This window comes from Thalassophryne amazonica, chromosome 10, assembly GCF_902500255.1.
Source record: "Thalassophryne amazonica chromosome 10, fThaAma1.1, whole genome shotgun sequence".
Lineage (NCBI taxonomy): Eukaryota > Metazoa > Chordata > Actinopteri > Batrachoidiformes > Batrachoididae > Thalassophryne > Thalassophryne amazonica.
Genome location: NC_047112.1, coordinates 99,495,690 through 99,521,731, shown reverse-complemented (window position 1 = coordinate 99,521,731; position 26,042 = coordinate 99,495,690). Strand labels below are relative to the sequence as shown.

Here is a 26,042-nt window from a genome sequence, read left to right as displayed (position 1 = left end):
TCAGTCTAGCTTGAGGGTATGGATTTTGGTGCAGGTGCTTCTTGTTTGGGACCCTCTCAGTCCATGGCGATGTAAAACTTGCTTCACTGTGGACAGTGATGCAGCTGTTCCAGCAATTTCCAGCTCATGGCAGGCCTGAGCCTTGGTGGTTCCTGGGTTATTCATGAACATCCTATCTAACTTCCTCTCGTATGAGGGTGACAGTTTGGTCTTCTTCCAGACCTCGGCAGAGTGGTGAGACAACTGGCACAAATCTACAGTTCTCCTTCTTAGATCTTCAAATAGTTCCTTGAACTTTCCCATTGTTCTGGGTATTGATCACTCCATTGATTTCTGTCAAACACATCCTTTTTATGCTGGCAAAGAGTGAATGTATGTATATTTTTGAGCCTGTATGTATAATCTTGACCCCGTGTAAATTAGAGAAGATTCAAAAAAAAAAAAAAAAAAAAAAAGAAAGAAAGAAAGAAAAATCTGACTTGTGTGCCCAATTTTTGTTTTATAAAGTCATTAATGATGTATAATGTACAATTATCCCAATCTGGCAAAAGAACATCATTAAAAGCTTAAAATTACCATGACATTCAAGCCCATGATGAGTGCATGAAAATTCAGTAAGGTATATCTTATATATTATATTCCAGTTCTAAGGTGGAACTATGCTAGTATACTGAGGTATATCTAAAAAGGAAGAGTAAAATAGAAGAGTAGAAAAGAGTAGAATAGAGCCAGTTAGGTGCCTGGTCTTGAGAACTAGGGATACTTCGGACCACAACTCTACACAGGATTCATCGCTGAGTGAATGGGTCTACAACATTTTCTGTCGGTAATTGTGTTAAGACTATAACACATTCAGCTTTAAATTTGTAAAAATCTGACAGAAGCAGGTGAGAACCAGTGAACTTCCAATTTGTGCCATGTTGGTATCTTTTACACTGCAATAAGACCGTAACATAAAACAGCAACAGACATATGCTGAATGCATGGTGATAAATGCTGACATCTAGTGGTGAGCTTGTGGCACTAAAAGCAGGGTCCTGGGAGCCACTGTTGTAAACAACCACAAAACATATTGAAATGCTTTGAAAAACATGCATTTTCATATACATTATTTCTTTCATAAACAGAATAATTGTATGTGAATAAGGGCATGTGAAACCGCAGTGCAAATTATCCATCCACAAACATAAATTGTAAAGTTGCATCTTTTTCACAAGTGCAAGCAAGAATATTTTAGGTAATTGTAAACTTAATTACAAAATTGAAATTCAAATATTTTTATTTTTTCTTAAAAGTATTAAGAATGAAAATTGATTAAAATGAAATTTTAAGCAATGATGCAGCAGCCAATAAAAGATTGTAGGCTAATTGGCATCCTTTGCAGAGAAACAAGCAACAGTCTTGTAATTTTGACACTTATTGACGTTTGTTAATAGCCGCCACATCAAAGCACACGTTTTTATTATTGGTGGTTCAGGTAGGTGCCGGTGAATAAACCGAGCGCACCCAGCCTGAGAGAAGCGGGCGGGGTTTAGGAGTCGGCGGGACGCGCGGTACAATAGAGCCGTTGTGCGGCTCTGCAGCTCACCCTGCTGCCCAAATCCCTGGATACAAAAAGAAAAATACATTTAATCCACATTTGGAACCACGGCGCCTGGCTTCAAATGCTTATCAGGAAAATTAGTTTTGGACGATATCTAGCTCAAGTAAAAGCGCCGACGCAGCGAAGACTGAAGGTAAGACGAGAGAAATGTGAACAATAATGCTAGTGTGTGTGGCAGGATTTACCTCGATGGTGGATCCAGGCCACGGGGCCTGCTGCCTTCCCTGCCCCACCGGACTCTTTCACCTAACACAGCGTTAGTTTATTGTTTTGGGTGTGTTATTATATCCTCCACGGAATTATAAGACCGAATAAGATGGTAAAATACTCGGCTAGGTGGCGTCTTTTGTGTGTTGGCGGTGCTGATTTGCCGTCAGGCTGCGCTGCGGCCAGCTAAAGGCCCGGAGAGGACGTGTGTTTGGCGCCAAGCCTCCAGCACAGGGTACTCATTGTGACACCGGGTTCTAAAGGCTCAGCGCCCTGCTCAGCAACGTTAGCACGCTCTCCTTCCTCCGTTTGCTGAGGACATGTGGAAGGAAACGCAAACAAGCCTGGTGGGGACTTTTTTTTCTTGCCAGGCCATATGAAAAAAGGGCAATTTAAATCTTCAGATCAGATTAAGTCGTACTTCAGCAGGGCCCTCGGAGTGCATGCCTCTGCCAAGGCACAGCAGCGAGTCAGGATGAAGAGCCAGAGGGTATACAGTGGTCCCCCTCATTAGTGACCCCTCTCATGAGAGGCCAACCCTCATATATGGCCACATTTCTGTTGCAACAACTGTCTTTCTATTGATGTCACTTCTCAAGAGAGTCTGCTCAAACATGATCAGCAGCTCACTCAAAAGGATGAAAATCCCCTCAACAGTGGCCATTCCGTGTAAATTTCCAACCACGTTTTCCCACAGAAGTCGCATTAAAACTCCTGCAAATGTGAGCCTGTGAGATTACTCGAGTAAACAAAACAACAACAACAAAAAAAAATGGGTCATGTTAGCAAAACATCCGCATCTGGGAAAAGAAAAGCTGAAAGTCATGTTTGAAAGAGAGAGAAGAAGGTTCCCAAAAGTTAGCTGCAGATCAACAACATTCCTACAAATGCTGAAGATGCACTACAGGAAGAAACTCCTGCGTCATGTCCTGATGGTAATGCATGACATTTCCAAGGCATCATATGTTGCTAGGCAAGTTAAAGGACATGTCGCGTGTGTTTTAACATCCCAGTTAGCAACAACATCAAGGTACTAATGATTGAAAATCTCTCTGCGCATAACGATCTCAACGCTTTAAACAAAACGTGCCTGGAGCCACAGCTGAAGCAGTATGTGTCTGCATCTCTGAGTTCCAGGACTTGGTGCTGGGATGGAGCTCATAGTGCCTGATTCCTGGAGAAACTGCAAAGAGAAGCTGTGGAGATCTATGTGCACATCGGTGGGTCCACCTGCTCCGGTTCCTCATACAGAACAAAAGAGGGATCATCTCCTCATCATCAGAATCCACACTGTCTGTCGACACGCTGCGCGCTCCGTCTTGCTCCAATTAAAAAAAAAAAAAAAAAACTGGTGCACTGTGGTCACTGCTCAGTGCAAAAGGGATGAAAGGGGAACAAAACAAAACCGAAGCTGTTACAGGACTCGGGTGCTACAGACCTCTGTCCCATAGCTGAGTCCTGGAACACAGAGATGCAGATACACACTGTTCCAGCAGTGGCTCCAGGTGCTTTTTTTTAAGCATCGATATCAATGTTAGCTTCGGTTTTGTTTTGTTCCTCTTTCATCCCTTTTGCACTCTTGATTTGCAGGCTGTTCGGTGATGAAGCTCGTTCGCTCACCTTTTCTCAACGATTTGTAGCTTTTTTTTCTTTCTTTTTTTTTACTTTTTCCCTTCGTTCAGGAATCGTCGTATGCTGTGTGACCAGGCCTTAACATAATAATGAGAAATATGTTAGCAATTTATATATTTATTGAATCACCACCACCAACTCTACCCCTGACAAATTATTTCAACAGACCAGAAGTTCCTTGATTTATGTCCAAATGTTATGAAATGAATATCACTGGAAAGAGAACATCCTCAGCTTTAAAATGACACAGCGATTGGTCTTCTCCAAGAAATTACATCTGACGTTCATAAAAATTAACCAGAGCATTACAAGTCCACCCTTCTTGATACACCAGTATATGAAATGTGACCAAATACATAAGCATTTGCTGTTTCGCAGTTGTAATCTTGTGCTCCATGACTTATGCGAGAGGTTGGTGTCAGTGGCGTTCCGGTTTAGGGCCCAATGTAAACACACCTCGTGAAGTATGGACAGCATCAGGGCTCAGCAGAAGTTCATCACAGGTGCTACACCTTTTCTAGATAACGCTCTCAATTTGGGAGAATGTGTCATCATCATAATCACTCGTGAACTCGCTGAATCATTACCATCCACATCCTCGCTAGCCATTGTTTTTTATGGTTTTGAAACGCTGGAACTCTGCTGTCGCCACAGTGCATCTTTGGAAGTGCAGGGTGTCGCCAGGGGGATTATGGGAAATGTTAAATCAGTGAATACCAAACGGCAAATGTCAACTCTCCCCACTCGAGTGCATGCAGAGTAGGGCTGCCTCGAGTAGTCATGACTACGTGAAACCGTCAACAACTAATTTAGTAGTCGATGATTCATTTGCTTTGAACCTTGAACCAATGAAGCAGTTCTTCAATCCGCTGCTTCGTTGGATCTTTGCTTTGCGTCTCTTCAGAAGCGGCAACTCCGCTTCTTATCCCCTCTCAAAGCCATTAAAATGTGTCAATTGTGAGTCACTTTTGTGCGGATTAAAGTGACTAACTGGGACTCCTGTCTTGTTTTGAAAGAACCAAAAGTCGTCCTCATTGCGCTGTTCCAAACGCGGCCCCGCCGAGTCACGTTAGAAAAATAGAGTCCGCTCGGAATTAATAACTTCAAAGCGAATCGCTGTTTAAATCAAATGACACCTCTTTCCAAATGTTGTAATACAAACAATAAACTGCAATTGATCAATTTTTTTTTTTTTTTTTTTCTCCAAAAATGAGACGTCCTGGTTGACGTGCAGCAGCCCTAGACTGTATGGTTCTATGTCCAAAGATCAAGGATCCACCATGTCGAATTTATTTATGTCCGGAGATCAAGGATCCAGTGACGAGTTTCATATTTATTTACTTTAAGACTCCATAAAATGTTGTTGATGTAGAAAACCTATAAAGCCTACTTGTAGCACAAGTAGGCTAGGAGGTATCGATAAGGGAATTGATAAGTCGTCGGATTGATAAGCGGAATCGATAATAGTATCAATAAAATGCGATAAGCTGCAATTTACGTATGATTCAACTAGTCGACTAATCGCAGAAATAATTGACTGTTAAAATAGTCATTTGTGCCAGCTGTAATGCAGAGCTTTTTATTTCTTCATTCTGCTGCAAGCAGGGGCTTTTAATTTTTACACGACAGAGATGTGGTAACAATAACTAAACTGACTAAACTAATTGAACAAAAACACAATAAACCATTAACACTAACAATACTGTTAGACTTGCATGAACCACAATACCAACATTTTAAACCTCAAACTCCCATGGTGCATTGCAGCACAATGTCCATTGTTCACTGGTTAGCTAAAATGGCTAATTTCTCCAAAAACATTAGTCTTATCAACTTTCCATTTTCACAGCATTGATCTGTGACCCAAAATACATAAGCATTCCAAACACCAAATGTCAGCTGTCCCCAGTTGCGTGCACAGTTTTTTTTTTTTTTTTTTTTTTTTTTTTTTTTTTTTTCTGCATTCTGCTGGAAGCAGGTGCTTTTAATTGTTACACAACCACAAAAGAGACCTCAGGCAGAAGACATAAAAAAGCAATACTGTTTTCAGTTATGGCAATGACAACATGACTTTAAACTGACTAAACCAATTGACTACTACTACTGCAACTACAAAACAATAAATCAATAACCCTAACAACACTGATAACTTACATGAACCCCAATAACATTTAAATTCCCAAATCCACAAACTCTCATGGTGCATTGCAGCACATTGTCCATTGTTTACTGGTTAGCTTCAATTGCTAATTTCTTAATATTTGTCCTATCAACTTTCTGTTTTAGCAGAGTGTATCCTTGACCCAAAATACATAAGCATACCAAATGGCAAATGTCATCTCTCCCCAGTTTTTGTGTGATCAAAGCCATACACACACAGAGGCCACTTGGCTATTATAATATAGATTATTATAATGGTTTAACACCTAGAGCAAGTACTGCCTTCTGTAGCCTTTTAGAGTCACTTACTTTTCTTTTACCCCAATCCGTGGCAATATTTTCTATTTTTCATTTTCTGGAGTGGTCCGGGTCCGATTTTGTATATTTATTGCATATTACAACAAAAATATGGGGCTGATAAATCATACACTTGACCTATCAATTTTACTGCCCTGGAAACTGTGGCAATAAAATCAGGGTGATACAAAAAAAAAGACATTGAAAATACCAGGCTTTGTATGGCCCCCATTTCTCAGTCCCACCAATGACACGCCCCCATTTTGTGTTACCCTGTGCAGGGTCCTGATACAGGATCCAGATCATTTCATTCAACCAAGATGTCTGATCAAGGTGAGAGAGTTGTAGCGTCCCTAGCAGGGAGAAGTCTACAACTTGAGTGTCATACTGAAGTTGTGAGATATCAAGAAGTTAGTGAAGAGGACACTCATGACTTTTATAGAGAGACATAAGAACATTCCATAATTTACATATCTACATGATTTACCTGTTATTCGTTCTACATTAACTCTTTAACTATTTTGGTGATTTTATAGATCAAACCTGCTGTGTTATGCTATTTATTATGAACACAAGTGTTGAATGAATGCTGTTGCTGTCGTGAGTAAATGAGTTATTAAATCAATCAATCAATCAATTTTTTTATATAGCGCCAAATCACAACAAACAGTTGCCCCAAGGTGCTTTATATTGTAAGGCAAGGCCATACAATAATTATGTAAAACCCCAACGGTCAAAACGACCCCCTGTGAGCAAGCACTTGGCTACAGTGGGAAGGAAAAACTCCCTTTTAACAGGAAGAAACCTCCAGCAGAACCAGGCTCAGGGAGGGGCAGTCTTCTTGGAGTTGATGATAATTATATGGTTCTTGTTCTTTATTTTTGTTGTAACATGTGAGAAAAATCTTACATGTCTATGTATCATGCGCCGATGTATCTGTATCTTTCCAAGTCCACAGGACGAGGGCTGATGCGTGATACATAAACAAACATGTGATAAGGTATGCGTATTTGCTGGAACAATGCAGAGATTAAACTTCTCCATTGCTACAATGGAATTCTGTCAGTTGGCCTGCCAAAAGACAGTACTGATGCAAAATCAAGGCTAGTTGCAAGACATAAAATTTACGCTGTCTCTGGGATACGTGTGCACCGTGTCCAAATATCAGTTTTTAGAATGTCTGTTTTGTTTTTCTCCTGGCAGCGAGTTTCATTTCAATTTTGTTAAACTAAAGTTACACATTCTGTATTTTAAAATCATTAAGCTATTGCAGTGATGACTGCTCTAAGTAGAACCAATACAGATGGACTTGATATGCCATTCATTCTGTGTCCCAAGGACACAATTTAGTTTTGTATTTGTGTGTTTTTTTGTATTGAGGGACAGCATTCAATCAAACCAGATGAGAAATGGGAAATGAATAGTAATTAATTTGAGTGGAGATTTTAAATAGGGTAAAGCAAAGTGTGTACAGCCACCCCCAGTATGCCCAGTGTCTTCCTCTGCCATATCCAAAGGCTCCCCCCCATGCCCTCTAGGAATCAAGTGGCAGATTGGTAATTCTGTGGGTGGCAGCAGGTTGATGCACACAGAAGGAATTGTACGAGGTCTATTAGATAAGAAACTGACACATATTTTTTTTTAACTATATGGATTTGAATGACGTGCGATTACACCAATCATGCTTGAACCCTCGTGCGCATGCGTGAGTTTTTTCACACGTGTCGGCGACGTCATTTCCCTGTGGGCAGGCCTTGAGTGAGATGTGGTCCCGCCGTCTCAGCTGAATTCCTTTGTTTCACACGCTGCTCGAGACGGCGCGCGTTGCTTTATCAAAATTTTTTCCTAGTGGACACTATTCGAGAAATTAAGCTGGTTTTCGGTGAAAAGTTTAACGGCTGATGAGAGATTATGGGGTGTTTCTGTCGGTGTAAGGACTTCCCACGGAGCGGGACGTTGTGCAGCGCCTCCAGGCGCCGTCGTCGGCCTGTTTCCACCTGAAAACATCCTAATTTAAGGCTTAATTCACCCAGGATGTCGTGAGAGAACAGAGAAGATTCAGAAGAGGCCGGCATGAGGACTTTATGCGGACATTCCACTGTTTAAGGACATTTTTTAATGAAAGACGTGAGCGCAAATTCGCTAAGTCGTTTCCGTGACGACTCGGCGAATCTATGTGCGCCGCGACAGGAAAACCATTTGTATAATTCAGGCAGCGTTTGATGGCTTTCAACAAGTGAGTAACTGAGAAATTGTTTAACAGCTTGGGCATGTTCCAACTTGCCCGTTAAGGTTTCCAACGGAGGTGTTTTTCCTGTCGCGACCCCCCGCGGTCGGGTCCGGCCCGACATGTGACTCTGCCCGCACGTTCTTTCATTACAAAATGTCCATTAACAATGGAATGTCCGAATAAACTCCTCATGCCGACTTCTTCTGAAAGTTCTCTGACGACTTCCTGGGTCAACAGAGCCTGAAATGTGGAAGTTTTCAACTTGAAACGGCAAGACGCTGCCGCCTCGAAGCGCAGATCGCCGTCAGGCGCCGTGGGCCATCCTTACAGCGACACTACCAGACCAAAATCTCTCATCAGCCATTAAAATTTTTACTGAAAACCAGCTGAATTTATCGAATGGTGTCCACTCAGTTGTGCCTTACAGTTTTGAAAAAAATTTCATCAAACAAAGCAGCAGTCTCTGAGCCATTCCTAAACAATGAAAAAATCGACGAGAGGGTGGGCCACTCCTCACTCAAAGACTGCCCACAGGCGAATGACGTAACCGACAGGTGTGAAAAAACTCTCGCATGCCCACGAGGGTTCAAGCATGTCTGATGTAATCACACGTGATTCAAATCCATATGGTTTTTGAAAAAAATAATAAGGTCGGATACTTTTCTAATAGATCTCGTATATGGTCTGGACCACCCGCAGAACTGGATTTAGATTAAATTGTAGCAAAGATACTGTACTCTTGCTCAAGGTCAGATGGACACACACATACGGGTGTAACTCTGATTTGATTTCTTGAACCTGAATGTGTGTTTGACAGGCCTGTTTTTCCTTTTGCAGGTGTGAATCAGTGTTTTGTTTTTTAGCCGAGGAATCCACTAGCATGCGAGCCCATTTGAAATTTATGGTCAGTAACGGTGGAGACTGTTTTATTTTGCTGCTGTATATTACCAGACGTTTGACTTTTTGCACAGTCAAATGTTATAATTTGTTTTAAAGTGTGTCTGGTTTCCTGCAGGATGTAACAGGATGAAACGTCTGAAATCCTCAAGTAGCAGCGACAGTTCCGACAATGAGAGTGAGTCATCGAGTTAATAGATTCCATTCAGCTAAATTCAGATGTCATTGATTCTCTGTAATTCACATGAACTCTTTGCATTTAGGTCCCTCAACCTCCTTTTGCTCCTCCAACAAACATGGCAGTAAACCTGGGACCCCTGCCTCGAACCCAAAGAAACCAGCTGAAGTGAGTGCGGTGCTTCCAGAAGGTTGCTGTGTTTAGAGTTCTAAAATGAACAGTTGTGATGGTTTCATCCACAGGTGTTCAGAAAAGACCTGATCAGTGCCATGAAATTGCCTGACTCCCACCATGTCTGCCCTGAGGACTACTACCTATTGGCAGACACCTGGAAGCAGGAGTGGGAGAAGGGTGTCCAGGTTCCCGCAAGTCCAGACACAATTCCAGAGCCATCAGTCAGGTATGGCTGCCTGCTGAAAGCGACTCTAAATGTGCTACTGAACCCTAACTATATTGACCAAATTAGTCCACAGCACTTACATTGGTTTTATGTACTGTAGTAAAGCCTTGCAGGGCTCGACATAGCCATTGCCCACTGGTCCGGCGCCAGCTCGGGCCACTACAAAAATACACAAAATTCTGTTTATTTTTCCATATTTTGCGGCGGCATAGTCGAATTTCTTCACACCTCGGTGTCATCAAACTTCGCAGAGTCCACCATGTTTGTTTTGGTCTTGCACCACGCTTCGGGTTGGGTATCGTTAAGAAATGATTCGATCATTTTGCTTAATGATTCCCTTATTGGTCCTTCAGAGCGGCCGTTGTTTTTGAGGGTGTTTGTCAGGAAAATGATCATTCCTCTATGTTGATTGCAGACCCTGCAGCGGGACTGTAATCAACAGCTTCTGCAGAGTGACGGAACTTTGAAGCGTGAACCAATGAAGCAATGCTTCGATCCGCTGGCTCATTGGAGTTTAATCTTAATTTTTCCCCCTAAAACCCTAAAGATCATATGCCTGAGTAATATATACCCTTTTATGTTAAACCAACCTGTTATGGTCTTCTGAAACAGTTGGAACTGAAACCGTTTTATAATTTAAAAACGGGACCGATGCTAGCCTGTTAGCATGTCTCTGGCATTTTCAATGTTAAAGTTAGCATTAGCTGTTCGCGTTTCGGCACGTTTGTGTACATTTTGTTTTCTTTATAATTAATGGCTCGTTTGTTGTCGTAAGAGTCAAATGTATTAAAAATTGTAATTTTTTTATTTATTTGTATTTATATATTAATAATAGCAACAACAACAGCAATAATAGTAATAATAACTCTTCAGAAGCGGCAAGTCCGCTTCTTAACTCCTCTCAAAGCCATTAAAATGTCATTCGTGACTGTGGGTCACTTTCTTGAAGATTAAAGTCACTAAGTGGGATCTTGTCTTGTTGCAGTCAAGAAACGAGAATCGTCCTCTGTTCCATTGGCTGCGTGGCTCTCTGCCGAGACGGAGTCCGGTCGGAATTAATAACTTCAAAATGAATTGCTGCTTTAAATAAAATGACACCTCTTTCCAAAAGCTGTAATACAGACAAACTACAGTAGACTAAAATGATTTTTTCCTCCCAAAATGAGACGTCCTGCATTCTTCGTGAATTACATCTTGACGTGAAGCACAGCCAGCTGCAAGAGCTCAGCTCAGATGTATGGAAAGACATTCATGGCAATAATGTCTGAGAGGAAATGCTTTTGATAATAACTACAGACTTTGTTTATTTCTATTTATGTTCAGAGATCAAGGAGCCACCATGTAGAGTTTATTAAGGTCCAGAGTTTAAGGATCCAGTGAGCAATTTCATATTTATTTACTTTAAGACTCAATAAAATGTTGTTGACATAGAAAACTTTAGTACGCAGAAAATTCACAAGTGGTATCGATAAGGGAATAGATATGGAATCGGATCGATAAGCGGAATTGATAATGATATTGATAAAATCTTATCTATACCCATCCCTAACCATGGTCCATGCTCCCACAGAATCTCGCGCATATTGAAATGCATGTTGTCAATGCGTGGAGCGTGCATTCGCCCGTTTCTATCACCGATCTTCGACAATGTTCGATAGAATCTTTAAATGCATGGGAAGCTGCAGGAAACGAAAATGAACAAGACGCAAATCTAACAGAACGCTTTGAAATTGGAATTGAAATATGTTTAAACTACAACAACCAGGAAAGAGTTTTGCTAAAGGAATTGGCCAGAAGAGGAAGCTTAGTGATGATGAGTTAAGGGAGAGAGACAAGCTATATGAAAGAAACGAGAGGAAGAGAGGTTTTGTCCCGACCTGGCCACGGAAATGGCCGTGCCCAGGTCATGACCAAGAGAAGAATGAGGTTTTCTGCCGAATCTGCAGGGCCTATCTGTCATATGCTTGGTCCTGGTAGATCCTGGCTGTTTTGAAGCTAGTTCAAAAATCTAACCAGCTTGCCTTTGTGGAAACCCCACGGTGACAACTTTAGCAAAGGAGCCAAGCATAATTTCAATTTTTAGATCTATAACACCAAGGCATACTTTTTAGTTTTGATATGGACCTACATCTGTATTTTACATTTGACTGTGAGTTAGCCAACTCTGAGGGTTGCTTAAAATGCCCTCTACATTTTTATGGGAGTCACTTTGTTTTTACACTTGAGAATGCCCTCTGATAAATTTTTATATATATATATATATATATATATATATATATATATATATATATATATATATATATATATATATATATATTTTTTTTTTTACTTCATGGTCCATAGACTATTTTATGTTTTGTTTTGTTTTTTCTCTGGATTGGTTTATATTATATAGGCAGTTTTATTTGCAGGATTTCAGGAATATGGAATATCATGAACTCTCGCGTGCAAAACCATGGGTCAGTGCTCCTACACTGTGGGTCACTAACTTCTAAATTCTACGGGCTCTGTGGGCCAGTGGGGCAAATTGGTTTATGTCAAGCCTTGCCTCGGTACACAGTGCAAGATGTTTTGCAGTATAGCTCTCATCTTTTGATATCTCTGCTTAGAATTATTGCAGAGAAGCCCAAGGAGGTACTTTACACCCATCAGAAGAAGTACATCCAGTACTCGACTGAGCCAGGTGATATCAACATCAGAGAGCTGGCAGAGGCCATGTGTCGCTATGACCTGGACGACATGGACCTTTACTGGCTACAAGCTCTCAACAGAGAACTCGGGAAGATGGGTAAGGGGCATTACCTCAAAACATAACACTACTGTGCTGTTTGACAGATTCTTATTCTCCCCCCTTCGATCTGTTTTGTAGGGGAGGAGCCACTAGGTGAGCTGACAATGGAACGTGCTATGGAGGCTCTGGAGAGGCAGTGCCATGAAAACATGAACCATGCCATTGAGACTGTGGAAGGTCTGGGTATTGAATATGACGAGGATGTCATATGTGATGTGTGCCGCTCCCCTGACAGTGAAGAAGGGAATGATATGGTGTTCTGTGACAAGTGCAACATTTGTGTGCATCAGGTAGGCATCGCACACCTCGATTACACAGGCCCCATTTCGGCTTCTCATAGTTAGTCTGTTAATCAGTTATACGACCTGATTGAACATGTAGATAAATGTTCAGTATTATGAGATCTGGACAGGTGTGCATGTATACAAGTATTAAACGTGACAGTTTTTCCTCAGTAAATATGTTTGTAAAGGTGCTATTGACATGGGATTTTCACTAGGTGTCTGACAACCCAAATAATCCACATGTACAAAGGAATCAAAACAAATAAGTACAGAAATTAACGTGTGCCAAAAAATGGAATGACACGGGGGGGGGGGGGGGGAAGTATTTAGCATGCTTACTGAAATGTGTTTAATTCTTTGTACGAAAGCCTTTGTTGGTAATGGCAGCTTCAGTACGCCTCCTGTATGGAGAAACTAGCTGCGTGCATTGCTCAGATGTGATTTTGGTCAATTCTTCCATACAGTCTTCAAATCGTGAAGGTTCTGTGGACCTCTTCTATGAACGCTGATCTTCAGGTCTTTCCGTAGAATTTCTTTTGTAATACTTTTTCTTCGTTTTCAGGCTACAAAAGAAAAAAAAAAAAAGTCACAAAACTAGACAGGGTCTTCTTATCATTATTCTGCATTTGCTTTTAAATATAATAGTATTCAGGGATGAAAAATCTCCCCTTTTGGCAGATTTCCACTTTTTGCCAGTTGCCTTGGTCATTTTTGAGATCAGTGATCAGTAGCGTTCATTACTGAATTCAGTGTTTTTACACCAGGCACCTTGGGCAGCTATTTCTATGAGGGGTCCTCAGGGTTTTTGAGCTGTGATTACGCTCATAATTCTCTTTTTTTTTTCCCCATGCTAAACCTTAATGTGCAAATGTCTGAGTAATACTTACCTTTTTATGTTAAACTCACCTGTCAATGGTCTTCTGAAACAGTTCATAGATGTATTTTATAACTTAAAAATGGGAGCGATGCTAACATGCTTAGCATGTCTGTGGCATTTCCAATGTTAAAGTTAGCATTAGAGTCAAATGCATTACAAATTGTGATATTCATTTATTTCTATTTATGCATTGTAATCATAACAATAAAAACAGACAATATAAAGTTCATTCAAAAAGGGAGTGGGAAGAAGTCTAATCTTAATGAATAATATAAATTTATTGAATCATAGGGATGTGAATCTTACAACTTACAATTCAATTCGATTCCGATTTTTGGGGTGACGATTCGATTCAGAATTGATTTTCGATTCAGAGAGCTCTGAGAAATAGTTATATTACTTAAAAAATGTTTATGTTTAAGAAAATGCAGCTTTACAAGGTTAATCAAGTGATTCTAAAGATGTGAATTTACTTATCTGCTTTGCTCGTTCAGAGTTGGCTGGCAGTTTAGCGAATTGATGGAGTGTGCGCTGGTCAGTAGTCAGCAGATACCGCTGCTCTGCTTCTTTTACCGCCGGGTGATGGCATAGCATGTGGGCTTGCGGATTCGAAGTGTTTTCGAAGTACTTGACTTTCATTTTGCACACTGCATAAGTCATGTCAAGCTCCTTCTTATGCAGGAAATAATAAAATCCAGAATGTGCCCAAATGTTTGCCTTAACTTGGATGTGTGTTTTATATACTAATTGTGCAGTTAGTATTGCCACGGTTTTAATTATGATTTTAACTTTTGATGTGTGCTTTTATGTACCATTTGTACAAACTTTTTATCACACAATAAATATTATGAATACCACCCCTTCCGTGCTTCCTTAAAAGTACTACTGTTAACAGTAATAATAGCAGCAACAGCAATAATAATAATCATGCTACAGTACAATTTTAGAAAAAGACAAAGATAAATAACTGTTTCCTGTGAACACCAAGTGACTCATCCCTGTATCCTGTGGAAACACATTCTTTATCTTTTGTTTTACACTGCTGAATGTTTGGACACTGCTTTAATTCACAGTCTCACCCCACAAAATGAAATGCAGAATCTTTTCTTGTTTGCACAGATTTTATTAATTTTAAAGTTTTTTCCCTCTTAATTGATATCTCTCCTTTCAATCCCTGAACAGTTTGTGCATGCTTTTTAGCAGTGGTGTCAAAAGTACACACATTTGTTACTTAAGTAGAAGTATAGATACTCCAGTTTAAAAACACTCTGGTAAAAGTTGAAGTATCAACTTGACTTACTCAAGTAAAAGTGAAAAAGTATGTGCTCCAAAACCTACTTAAAGTATAAAAGTATAAAGTAACCTTTAAAAAAAAAAAGGTATATGCCACTATATGAATTGAAAGCTTAATTTAAAAACTGATTCATTCTACATGTGACCCAAAACCCAAAATTACCCCCCAACACCACCTGCACGAAAATGTTTCAATTCTACAAGCTCTGAAATGCAATCTGGGACTATTCCAGACAATAAACTGCAGTGAGTGCAACATCCATTTAGTGAAGGGAAAAAAAAAAACAAAAAAACACAACTTTCCTTATTCAGATTCATTCCAGTAGTATTCTGCTCTTACTAGGATGTAGCAGTTTTCTAGTTTGGCAGATAGTTCTGGAGGAAATCACTGAAGAAATTAACACAATGAAAATATGGTTTGACCGAAACAAACTCATTAAATAAGACAGGGAGGAAGTGGAGGTGTAAGAGTCACTAGGTGTTCACAGGAAACACTTGTTTATTTATGTATGTATTTATTTACGTATGTTCATTGTTAGTTGCTTTTATATTTTCTGTTGTGTTTCTATTCAGGTTCTTTTTGCCTGTTTCTCTAGAATTGTATATAATAATCATTAGATTATTAATATATAAACAAAAATAAATGTAAGAAATATTACAATTTGAAAACAAATGTACTCGAACGTGATGACAGCTGCACCTGCTTAATGCTAAGTTTTAACATTGAAAATACCATAGACATGCTAACGCGTTAGCATCGCTCCCGTTTTTAAGTTATAAAATACATCCATCAACGGTTTCAGAAGACCATAACAGGTCAGTTTAACATAGAAAAGGTAAATAATACTCACAGAAGTATGCTCTTTAGGGTTTTAGCGGGGGAAAATTAAGCGAAAGAAAGAATAAACGAAGCAATGGTCGAAGCATTGCTTCAATCTGCGAACCACTGCTTCGATTGGTTCACGGTTCAAAGCAAAGCCGCGCTGCAGAAAAGTTGATTACAGGCGCACATGACGTGAAATATATATATAAACATTAAACTGAAGCCAAAAGTAACGAGGCTTTGTTTTAAAAATGTAAGGAATAGAAAGTACAGATACTTGTGTGAAAATGTAATGAGTAGAAGTCAGAAGTAGGCAGAAAAATAAGTAATGGAGTAAAGTATAGATACCTAAAAAGTGTACTTAAGTACAGTAACGAAGTATTTGTACTTCGTTACTTGACACCTCTGCTTTTTAGTAAAAGGGTATTTTTTGCTTTGTACAAGATCTGTGCTGTTTGGAATTTTATTATGTCTGTTAATTTGAATATTTTTGACTTTAAGAAGAGTGAGTATGGTCTTGATAGCCGACATTATGAATGACCCATATTACCCTTTTTTGAAGAATAGTTAGTGATTTATTTATTTTCTCACCAAAATGGGTGCCGCATTCACTGCATTTTTTTTTTGTCTGGAATAGCCCCAGATTGCATTTCAGAGCATCTAGAATTCAAAAATTCATAAATCTCTCCCCCCCAATAATTTCGTGTTTCATCTTTTTTTTTTTTTTTTTTTTCCACCACTTTCATCCCTGAGTATTGACACACACAAATCCATGGAAATTAACTATGTAATTACTATCCAGTGATAAAAGGTTTCTGGAAAGCCTGGTTATTACTTACATGGTGAATGTTTTCCGGGTTATTTTTGATAACATGTCAGAATCCATTCATGTTCCATGCCCAGTTGGTGGCGGTAATGCACCATGTTGGTTTGCAAGCTGCTAATAAACTCAAAAGAAGGGGGGTTATGTTTGTTTTGCCGACCGTGAGATTCAGGTGTTTATTAAATTGTATTTTTGGGGACTGCGTGGTGGTTCTCTGTTTACTTTGTTGTGGACATTAATAATTATGAGCTACGTATTTTTTCCACTAATCATACATTAATTGAAACTAACGGGTGAAGCTACCAACAGCTTCTAAAAGTGTTAACGCTGTTAGCATACATCTTGAAATCTGACAAGAGTTTCACTCAGTGTGTTTACTGCAACAGAGGTGTCTCATCCATGAGGATGTTTGCACTCTATGAGCACTGTGCTCTAGTTGGGAGTATTTTATGACAAACACCTGGAATAATTTGGCTTGTTTTGTGGTGAAACAGAAACTGAAGGATAAATGGTAAATGGACTGCATTTATATAGCACTTTTCCATCTGCATCAGGCGCTCAAAGCGCTTTACACATCAATACCTCACATTCACCCCAACGTCAGACTGCTGCCATGGAAGTTGCCAACTACACACTGGGAGCAACTAGGGGATTAAGGACCTTGCCCAAGGGCCCTTAGTGATTTCCCGGTCAAGCTGGGTTTTGAACCGAGGATCCTCTGGTTCAAGCCCAACGCTTAATCACTAGACCATCACCTCTCCCAATAACTGTTACGTGCCGGCACATGTCCACACAGCAGCCAATGACAGACGCCGTTACAGATTTTACTATGAATTCCGCACCATGCTGAAACTACAAAACAAATTGAAACGTTGTCATCAGAAAATGGGGCTGGGTCGAACAAAAGGACTAGAACAGCGACCTGACTTTTTTTAAAATCATCATCGTTTATACAGTAAAGCTAGCACTCCGGTAAGTCTTTAAGCTTATGTTTCAAAATCTGTCTGGGAAGAATTTACTTCAAATTGTCTCCATGCGAACTCTTGTCTGCTAAATCTGCATTTTATGGTTTTTCTGGAGACAGGCTTTCTGAAGATTTGGGGTGAAAAAAAAAATCAGAAACATAATGGCAGATTTAACAATTTTGAAAAGAGAGTTTGTGATGACTGCGTGAAGAACAAGTTTAGATGGCAGTGGTTAGAGGAAAAACACAAGAATGCCCCCCCATGTCAGGAAAACACACCAGGGAGGTGAGGAGATCTTTATTTTATTACCACTTGCATTATGCATAAGACAACAAATGTTGGAATTAATTTACTTTTTATCTAAATTATAATAGCCAAGTGGCCTGTGTGTGTGGCTTTGATCACGCAGAAACCAGGGAGAGTTGCCATTTGGTATGCTTATGTATTTTGGATCAAGGATGAATGTTGCGAAAATGGAAAGTTGATTGTACAAATATTTTTGGAGAAAGCAATTTTAGCGAACCATTAAACAATGGATGCTCTGCAATGCACCATGGGAGCTGAGGGTTTTGGGGTTTTAAATGTTGTGGTTCACTTTAGATTAACAGTGTTGTTAGTGTTATTGATTTGTGTTTTTGTAGCTGAATTGGTTTAGTCAGTTTAGTAAAGTTTATGTTGCCAGTACCATGAGTGAAAACTAGTGTGTTTGATGTCTTCCACTACAATCTTTTTCTGCCTGTCTGAAATTAAAGCACCTGCTTGTGGCAGAATGTGGGAAAGATGAAATACTGTGTGTGTGTCTGTGTAGCTTCAAGCACAGAGAGACTGTGGCGAGCTGATATTTGCCATTTGGTATGCTTATGTATTTTGGTTAAAGATGAACGCTGCCATTTTTATCTACATGGTCTTAGTAAGTCCCTTCGGTTGCTCCCTTGTTTGCACTCGGGGTCGAACACAGCCCCATACGACCATCCATGAAAATTCTACTTAAGCTCCCAATTTTCTATAGGAATACAAACTTTCCTACGGGCACTGCACTACTTAAAGGAAACACTCTTAATGCAAATGAAGGTCTCAGCCTCATTGTGTGTTGGTACATCTGCTTAGACAGTTGTCCACTCTCACCACAACTGATTCATTCTTTTTTTATTATTATTATTATTTATTTTTTTTGTTAAATTTTTTTTTTTTACAAGCATATGCATGCTTAAATCAACAACTTGGTAAAACCATTTAAATGTTTGAGCACTAAATAAACCTGCTGTGTCTGTTTTTAAAGTTGTTTCTGTAATGCTTAGTATATTTGTGGAGTGTGTTGAGATAAGAAGAGTTTGAAGCTGGTCTTGATTCACAGCTGAGGCAAACTGACATTTTAATGCTTCTTTCTGTTAAACTTTAGAGATGGCGGCTCTGAGAACATAACTTATAAAACAAAGCTGTGCTGACATCACAATGCTTCACTCCGTGTTCACCCTGTTTAGTAGGTGAAATGTTTCTATGCAAAGGAACAATAGTAACTGATTATGGCAACTTGTTTATGGTTCATGGAGTACTTTACACATTCAAATTTCCTGATGTGCTCTGGTAGCAGTACTGTGGATTAGATTGGCACGTCTTTTAAGTCGTGTTCAGTCACAGAATGTCTAGATGCTGCTAAGATGCTGCTTTTTACACAGGCTTGCTATGGAATTGTGAAAGTTCCTACTGGAAACTGGCTGTGTAGAACATGTGTCCTTGGCATTGACCCGCAGTGCCTCCTGTGTCCCAAAAAAGGCGGTGCCATGAAGGCAACACGTGCAGGCACCAAGTGGGCGCATGTAAGCTGTGCACTGTGGATACCAGAGGTACATAATTATAAACTTTCTTTTTTCCTTTTAAAAATCATACAGTTTTATAGTAATGGTGCTAGTACTCTAGTGTCATACTGTACTCTTGTATGGTGCTGTAGGTGAGCATTGCTTGTCCTGAGAGGATGGAACCCATTACCAAAGTGTCCCACATCCCACCAAGCCGATGGTCTCTCATTTGCAGTCTGTGTAAAGTAAAGACTGGTGCATGCATACAGGTGAGTTGCGCTTTTTTTTTTTTTTTTTTTAATCTCTGCACATTTATATCTATGAATAATTTGATTGGAACTCACTGAATGAGTACAATTTATTGCAACACATGAGTATGCTTGTTTGTGTATCTTTTGTGGTGGTTCTATGCTGAAACATTATTGAGGTAGTACTGTTTTTGGTGGAACAAGATGACTAGTGACTCCTGTTGAATTGGTACTGTTTTTAGTCTACAATATAAGTATTATATAATTATACTGTAGACTAAAGGTGCAGGCATTTCATGTTTTGATATTTGCATCCTCCCTGATTTGACCCAAAAAAACAATGGTCAAGGTCAGTGTCCTCTGAACTCAAGAGAGAGGGTTGTGAAATGAACTTTTATCCAAAATATCTCATCTCTGATGGTTTGGTGTTGTGTAATCGCCCAGCACAAGCCATGGTTGGAGTCTGTTTTCGTAGCTTCTGCATGGCAGCAGTGAGAGCTAATAGCTTATTTGGCCCCATGTTCCACGAGGTGCTAACACGCCTGTCACACCTTGACAATTTAGCCAGCGTATGCCAACATATGAAAGAGTCGAATATGCTGGTTTACATGGGTAGTTTTTGTAGGTTAACATCATGTTGAAGCATGCTGGCATGTGGTGTAGTACAGCGAGTTTGTCAAAACATTTTGGGTATGCACACTATTTTCTACGTATGCCAACATATGACTCATATGTACATCCCGCATACGTGGGCCGTAAGTTATGCGATTGCTGACACGTTACTTGTAAATTACTCAAGTCAAAATACGTTCATTAATGCTGTCCATTGATTGGCTCAGCAGCTGAAAGCTGCAGTCATACAAACAGTTCAGACTGTTATAAATATTCAAACCATTGTGAATAAATATAAACTCTTAATCTTACCTGTTACAGTGGCTTGCAAAAATATTCAGCCCCGTGGTATTTCACACATTTTAATTTATGACATTTCAAATGCAAAAAGTAAACCAGGCTTCTCAGTATAAAAATTTCTAAAATTATCTTCCTTAACCTCAAACTGAAACTAAATCTCTACAACCTGACATAAATTAATTAAAAATATAAAAGCCAAGATGTTGGGTTGCATAAGTAATGGGCCCCTTTGGTATAATACCTATAAATAATCAGTTTTATTGCCAGTTTTCTTCAGACAAGTCAGGGGATGGATACACGAACATTTCCAAGTCACTGAATATGTCTTGAACTTTATTTACATCAGTTATGAAGAAATACAAACAGTATGGTACTCTATGGTAAATCTGTGTGGAGTACACAGTTCTGAAAAACTGACTGTGCAAGAAGGAGAAGAGTGAGGAAAGACACCTAGACAACCCAGAAGAAGTTATAGGCTTCTGTGGCTGTGATTGGAGAAATTGTGCACAGTGCAAGTTTTGGATTTTTATCCCCAGTTATACAGCTTCATGTTGAAGTGGAGCAGAGGAGGATTTTCTTAAAAAGACCTGAAAGTTTACCTTCAATTTGCCAGAAGGTACATCTGAGATGCAAGCCTGGATTTAATGTTTTAGTGAAAGAAGACCCTCCTCTGTACCACTTCATCATGAAGCTGTATAACTGGAGATACAAAACACAGAATTTGCACTGTGCACAATTTCTTCAGCGACAGAAGCCTAAAACTTTTTCTGGGTTGTCTAGGTGTTTTGGCGGCTTTCCTCACTGTTCTCCTTACTGCACACTCAGTTTTTGAGAACTGTCTACTCCACACAGATTTACCAGAGTGCCATATTGTTTGTATTTCTTCATAACTGACGTAAATAAAGTTCAAGACATATTCAGTGACTTGGAAATGTTTATGTATCCATCTCCTGACTTGTCTGAAGAAAACTGACAAACTGATTATTTACAGGTATTATACCAAAGGGGCTGATTACTTATGCAACCCTTATAACAAGTTGTAGAGATTTACTTTCAGTTTGAGTCGAAGGAAGATAATTTTAGAAAGTTTTATATTGAGAAGCCTGGTTTACTTTTTGTATTTGAAATGCCATATACAAATTAAAATGTGTGAAATACCAAGGGGCGGAATACTTTTGCAAGCCACTGTACATCGTTTCAGTCGGATTCCATCACAGCCTGATGAAAACTCATCCACATAAAGCATCCTGATTTTGGAAAATGGCTTCTGAAAATACTTTAGTTCCTTGCGGTGGCTGAGGAAATGTAGCATTTTAAAAGAAGTCCCTTTGTTTTGTTTTTGTGTTTTTTTTGTTTTTTGTTTTTTTTTTTGCTCTGTGCGTTTCTCAGCCTGAACCAGAGAATGCTGACTCTTTGTACCACAACAAGACAATTAACTTATTTTAAAAGTTGAAAGAGTCACAGCACCTCATTCATTCACAGCAGTACTTACCACAGACAGCCGATTTTTCAGCATTCTGCACGTGATGAAAATAAATCCACCAAGACAAAAATAAAACAAGTTAAATTAAAAAATGTTAATTTCTCTGTTTGGCCTCTGTGTGGAGTAGAGAGGCTGCACAAAAGCATAAATGTGCTTGATAACATGCTTGTCATCATCTAAGTGCTCCACCAGTTTTGTTGATAGACCCAGTAAAACCTGAATAATGATTAATAATTTTTGCCGGGCTTTTTTCTGAATTATTATTATTAATTAATTAATGTGTGGAGTGCTGCTCTAAATGGGATGTTTTCTCTTCTCTCTGCTGGGAGCAATTACAATGTGAAACAAAACAATGACTTTCCCTTTGGTTGTGCCTTCCCCCACCAACTGTCTGGACTTTTCCACATGCAGTGTTAAATGATAAATGCAGTGTTCACAGATCCACATATTTGGATGTGAATGTGCACTGTCTTTGATGCCCGCATGAAAGTCTGTCTGCCTGTTTTGACACTTCAGGCTGGTGGGGGAAAAAAGTCTTCCCCTTTGTCATTGGTTGAAACAGGACAAACCACCAACCCCACATAGGTGCAGATTTCATTCAGATTGAGAAGGGGGGGGGGAAGCCTCCAAGTGCCCAATACTGCTGCCAAGTGGATGACAGAAGGAAGCGTCAAGCCTGTAACATTCAACACAGGAAGGACCTTTTGATGAAATGGAATTGTTTTCTGAGTGGCGCAAATTTAATTTCTGTGGAATTTTATGGCATGTAAATAGTTGTACAAAAAGCACCTGAAGCATTTCCTGCATTTTAATGTAAATAATTGTGTATATAATTTTGTTTATATACAAATTTATACATGTTTTTGGAATTTACAGTTTGTGTTTGCATTCTGTTATAAAAATGGTTTTGTGTGAATTTAGATTCATTGTGTTAATGCGGTATGTCAGAATAAAACAAACTGTAAAGTTACACAGGTGAAGTTGTGCTGAAAACAAATGACACTAAACAAGGCGCAGTAAACAGTTTTTCAAGGTAAATTATGAAGGTAAAGCCAAAAGTAGTAAAAAAAAAAAAAAAAAAAAAGCCCAGTTGTACCCTGGACTCCAGAGGGTTAAAGTCCAAAACAAGTTCTGAACCAAGCTTCAGATTTGTATATGTTTGGTTTCACTTTGCAATTTTGTGTTTTAAATGGGAGAACTTTCCATGGTATACTGATGTTCTGGTGTCATACATGTAGGCTTCATCTCCCTGAACTTGACATTGATTGCGTTGTATGCACGCGAGCATCTGATATTGGCTTGTTGTCAGTTTGGCAGATGATTTCATTTGAACTGGGGCTGTTGGTTTGAATGGAGAAACATGAATGAACTGATTCTTTTTGTTGTAACTACACTATTATTGGTATGGTATTTGTGACAGCACTTGTCATCAAGTTTAAAATTTTTCAACTTGTGCTACCCTCTGCAGCTACATGGACAAAACAGATGTTTTATCTATAAGGTGAAGAAAAATGGACAGCAGTGTACCCAGTTTTAATCATGTACAACCCCAATTCCAATGAAGTTGGGACGTTGTGTGAAATGTGTTTAAAAAAAAACAACAAAAAAAAACCCAGAATACAATGATTTGCAAATCCTCTTCAACCTATATTCAATTGAATAACCACAAAGACAAGATATTTAATGTTCACACTGATAGACTTTATTGTTTGTGAAAATATTTGCTCATTTTGAAATGGATGCCTGCAACACGTTTCAAAAAAGCTGGGACAGTGACAACATGAGACTGGCAAAGTTGATGAGTGCTCAAAGAACACCTGTTTAGAACATTCCACAGGTGAACAGGTTAATTGGAAACAGGCGAATGTCATGATTGGGTATAAAAGGAGCATCCCCCAAAGCCTCAGCCATTCACAAGCAAATATGGGGTGAGGATCACCACATTGTGATCAACTGCGTGGAAAAGATAGAACGTTTCTCAACGATCAGTTGCAAGGAATTTGGGGATTCCATCATCTACAGTCCATAATATAATCAGAAGATTCAGAGAATCTGGAGAACTTTCTACACGTAAACAGCAAGGCCAAAAACCAACATTGAGTGCCCGTGACCTTTGATCCCTCAGGCGGCACTGCATTAAAAACTGACATCATTGTGTAAAGGATCTTACTGTGTGGGCTCAGGAACACTTCAGAAAACCATTGTCAGTTAACACAGTTCGTCACCACATCTACAAGTGCAAACTAAAACTCTACCATGCAACGCTAAAGCCATACATCAACAACATCCAGAAATGCCTCCGCCTTCTCTGGGCCCGACCTCATTTGAAATGGACAGACGCAAAGTGGAAATGTGTGCTGTGGTCTGATGAGTCCACATTTCAAATTGTTTTTGGAAATCATGGATGTCGTGTCCTCCAGACAAGAGGAAAAAGACCGTCCAGATTGTTACCAGTGCAAAATTCAAAAGCCAGCATCTGTGATGGTATGGGAGTGTGTTAGTGCCCATGGCATGGGCAGCGTACACATCTGTGATGACATCATCAAAGCTGAAAGGTACATCCAGGTTTTGGAGCAACACATGCTGCCATCCAAGCAACGTCTTTTTCAGGGACGTCCCTGCTTATTTCAGCAAGACAGTGCCAAGCCACATTCTGCACATGTTACAACAGCGTGGCTTCGTAGTAAAAGAGTGCGGGTACTAGATTGGCCTGCCTGCAGTCCAGATCTGTTGTCCATTAAAAATGTGTGGTGGATTAAGAAGCTCAACTCAAGCTTTATTGTCATATGCACAGTTAAGAAACACGTTACCCTGCACAATGAAATTCTTACTTTGCCACCGTACACTGAATGACAAAAAGAAAGAAAAGCAATATTAATAAAATAAATCTCAGCATAAAATATGTACATGAAAAATAAACAAGCAATGCACATAAATGTGCTGCGCACTACATTCGCTAATTATAAACCTGTGCAAAGTATTCTGTGCAGTGGAATAAAATGATCATAATCAGGAAATCTCACTATATCAATAGTGCTCATTCTGTAAAGTTGGGGGGGGCTCTCAGAACAACTGTTAAACAGTCTGATTTCCATGGGGGGAAAAAGAGTTCTTGAATCTGGTGGTCCTGTATCTCCAGCCTGATGGGAGAAGTGAGAACAGTACATGCTGGGTGCGCAAAATATGACAACGGAGACCCCGGACTGTTGAACAACTGAAGTCGTACATCAAGCAAGAATGGTTCAGCAATTAGTGTCCTCCGTTCCCAAATGTTTGAGTGTTGTTAGAAGGAAAGGTAATGTAACACAGTGGTAAACATACCACTGTCCCAGCTTTTTTGAAACGTGTTGCAGCCATCCATTTCAAAATGAGCAAACATTTGCACAAAAACAACAAAGTTTATCAGTTTGAACATTAAATATCTTGTCTTTGTGGCGTATGCAATTGAATATAGGTTGAACAGTATTTGCAAATCATTGTATTCTGTTTTGAATGGGATGAAAATCTGGGATTTTCATCCCATTCTCCAAAATTTCTGGGATGAAAATCAACACCTCCAAATCCGAGGCCATGGTTCTCGACCGGAAAAAGGTGCTTTGCCCTCTTCAGGTCGGTGGAGTGTCCTTGCCTCAAGTGGAGGAGTTTAAGTATCTCGGGGTCTTGTTCACGAGTGAGGGACGGATGGAGCGTGAGATCGATAGACGGATCGGTGCAGCATCTGCAGTGATGCGGTCGCTGTATCGGACCGTCGTGGTGAAGAGCGAGCTGAGTAGGGGGGCAAAGCTCTCGATTTACCGATCGATCTACGTTCCGATCCTCACCTGTGGTCATGAGATTTGGCTCATGACCGAAAGGAGATCGCGAGTACAAGCGGCCGAGATGAGTTTCCTCCGCAGGGTGGCTGGGCGCTCCCTTAGAGATAGGGTGAGGAGCTCGGTCACTCGGGAGGAGCTCGGAGTCGAGCCGCTGCTCCTTCACGTCGAAAGGACTCAGTTGAGGTGGCTCGGGCATCTTTTCCAGATGCCCTGTGGACGCCTCGCTGGAGAGGTGTTCCGGACACGTCCCACTGGGAGGAGGCCCCGGGGAAGACCCAGGACACGCTGGAGGGACTACATCTCTCGGCTGGCTTGGGAACGCCTTGGG

The 26,042-nt window shown here is 39.9% G+C and overlaps 1 protein-coding gene across 2 annotated transcripts in view; it reads left to right on the top strand.

Annotated features, from left to right (window-relative positions):
* Positions 1 to 1,543: 1,543 nt before the first annotated feature.
* Positions 1,544 to 26,042, top strand: part of jade3 (jade family PHD finger 3) — a 49,364-nt gene continuing 24,865 nt past the window's right edge. The window contains exons 1-9 of one of the 2 annotated variants that reach the window (XM_034180612.1): positions 1,544 to 1,736; positions 8,967 to 9,033; positions 9,145 to 9,204; positions 9,290 to 9,372; positions 9,447 to 9,604; positions 12,214 to 12,392; positions 12,474 to 12,685; positions 19,137 to 19,304; positions 19,409 to 19,525. In XM_034180612.1, coding sequence (XP_034036503.1) covers positions 9,156 to 9,204; positions 9,290 to 9,372; positions 9,447 to 9,604; positions 12,214 to 12,392; positions 12,474 to 12,685; positions 19,137 to 19,304; positions 19,409 to 19,525 — 966 coding nt within the window. In that variant the 5' untranslated portion in view covers positions 1,544 to 1,736; positions 8,967 to 9,033; positions 9,145 to 9,155. The remainder of the gene's footprint in view (positions 1,737 to 8,966; positions 9,034 to 9,144; positions 9,205 to 9,289; positions 9,373 to 9,446; positions 9,605 to 12,213; positions 12,393 to 12,473; positions 12,686 to 19,136; positions 19,305 to 19,408; positions 19,526 to 26,042) is intronic. The other variant, XM_034180611.1, reaches the window with a different exon arrangement.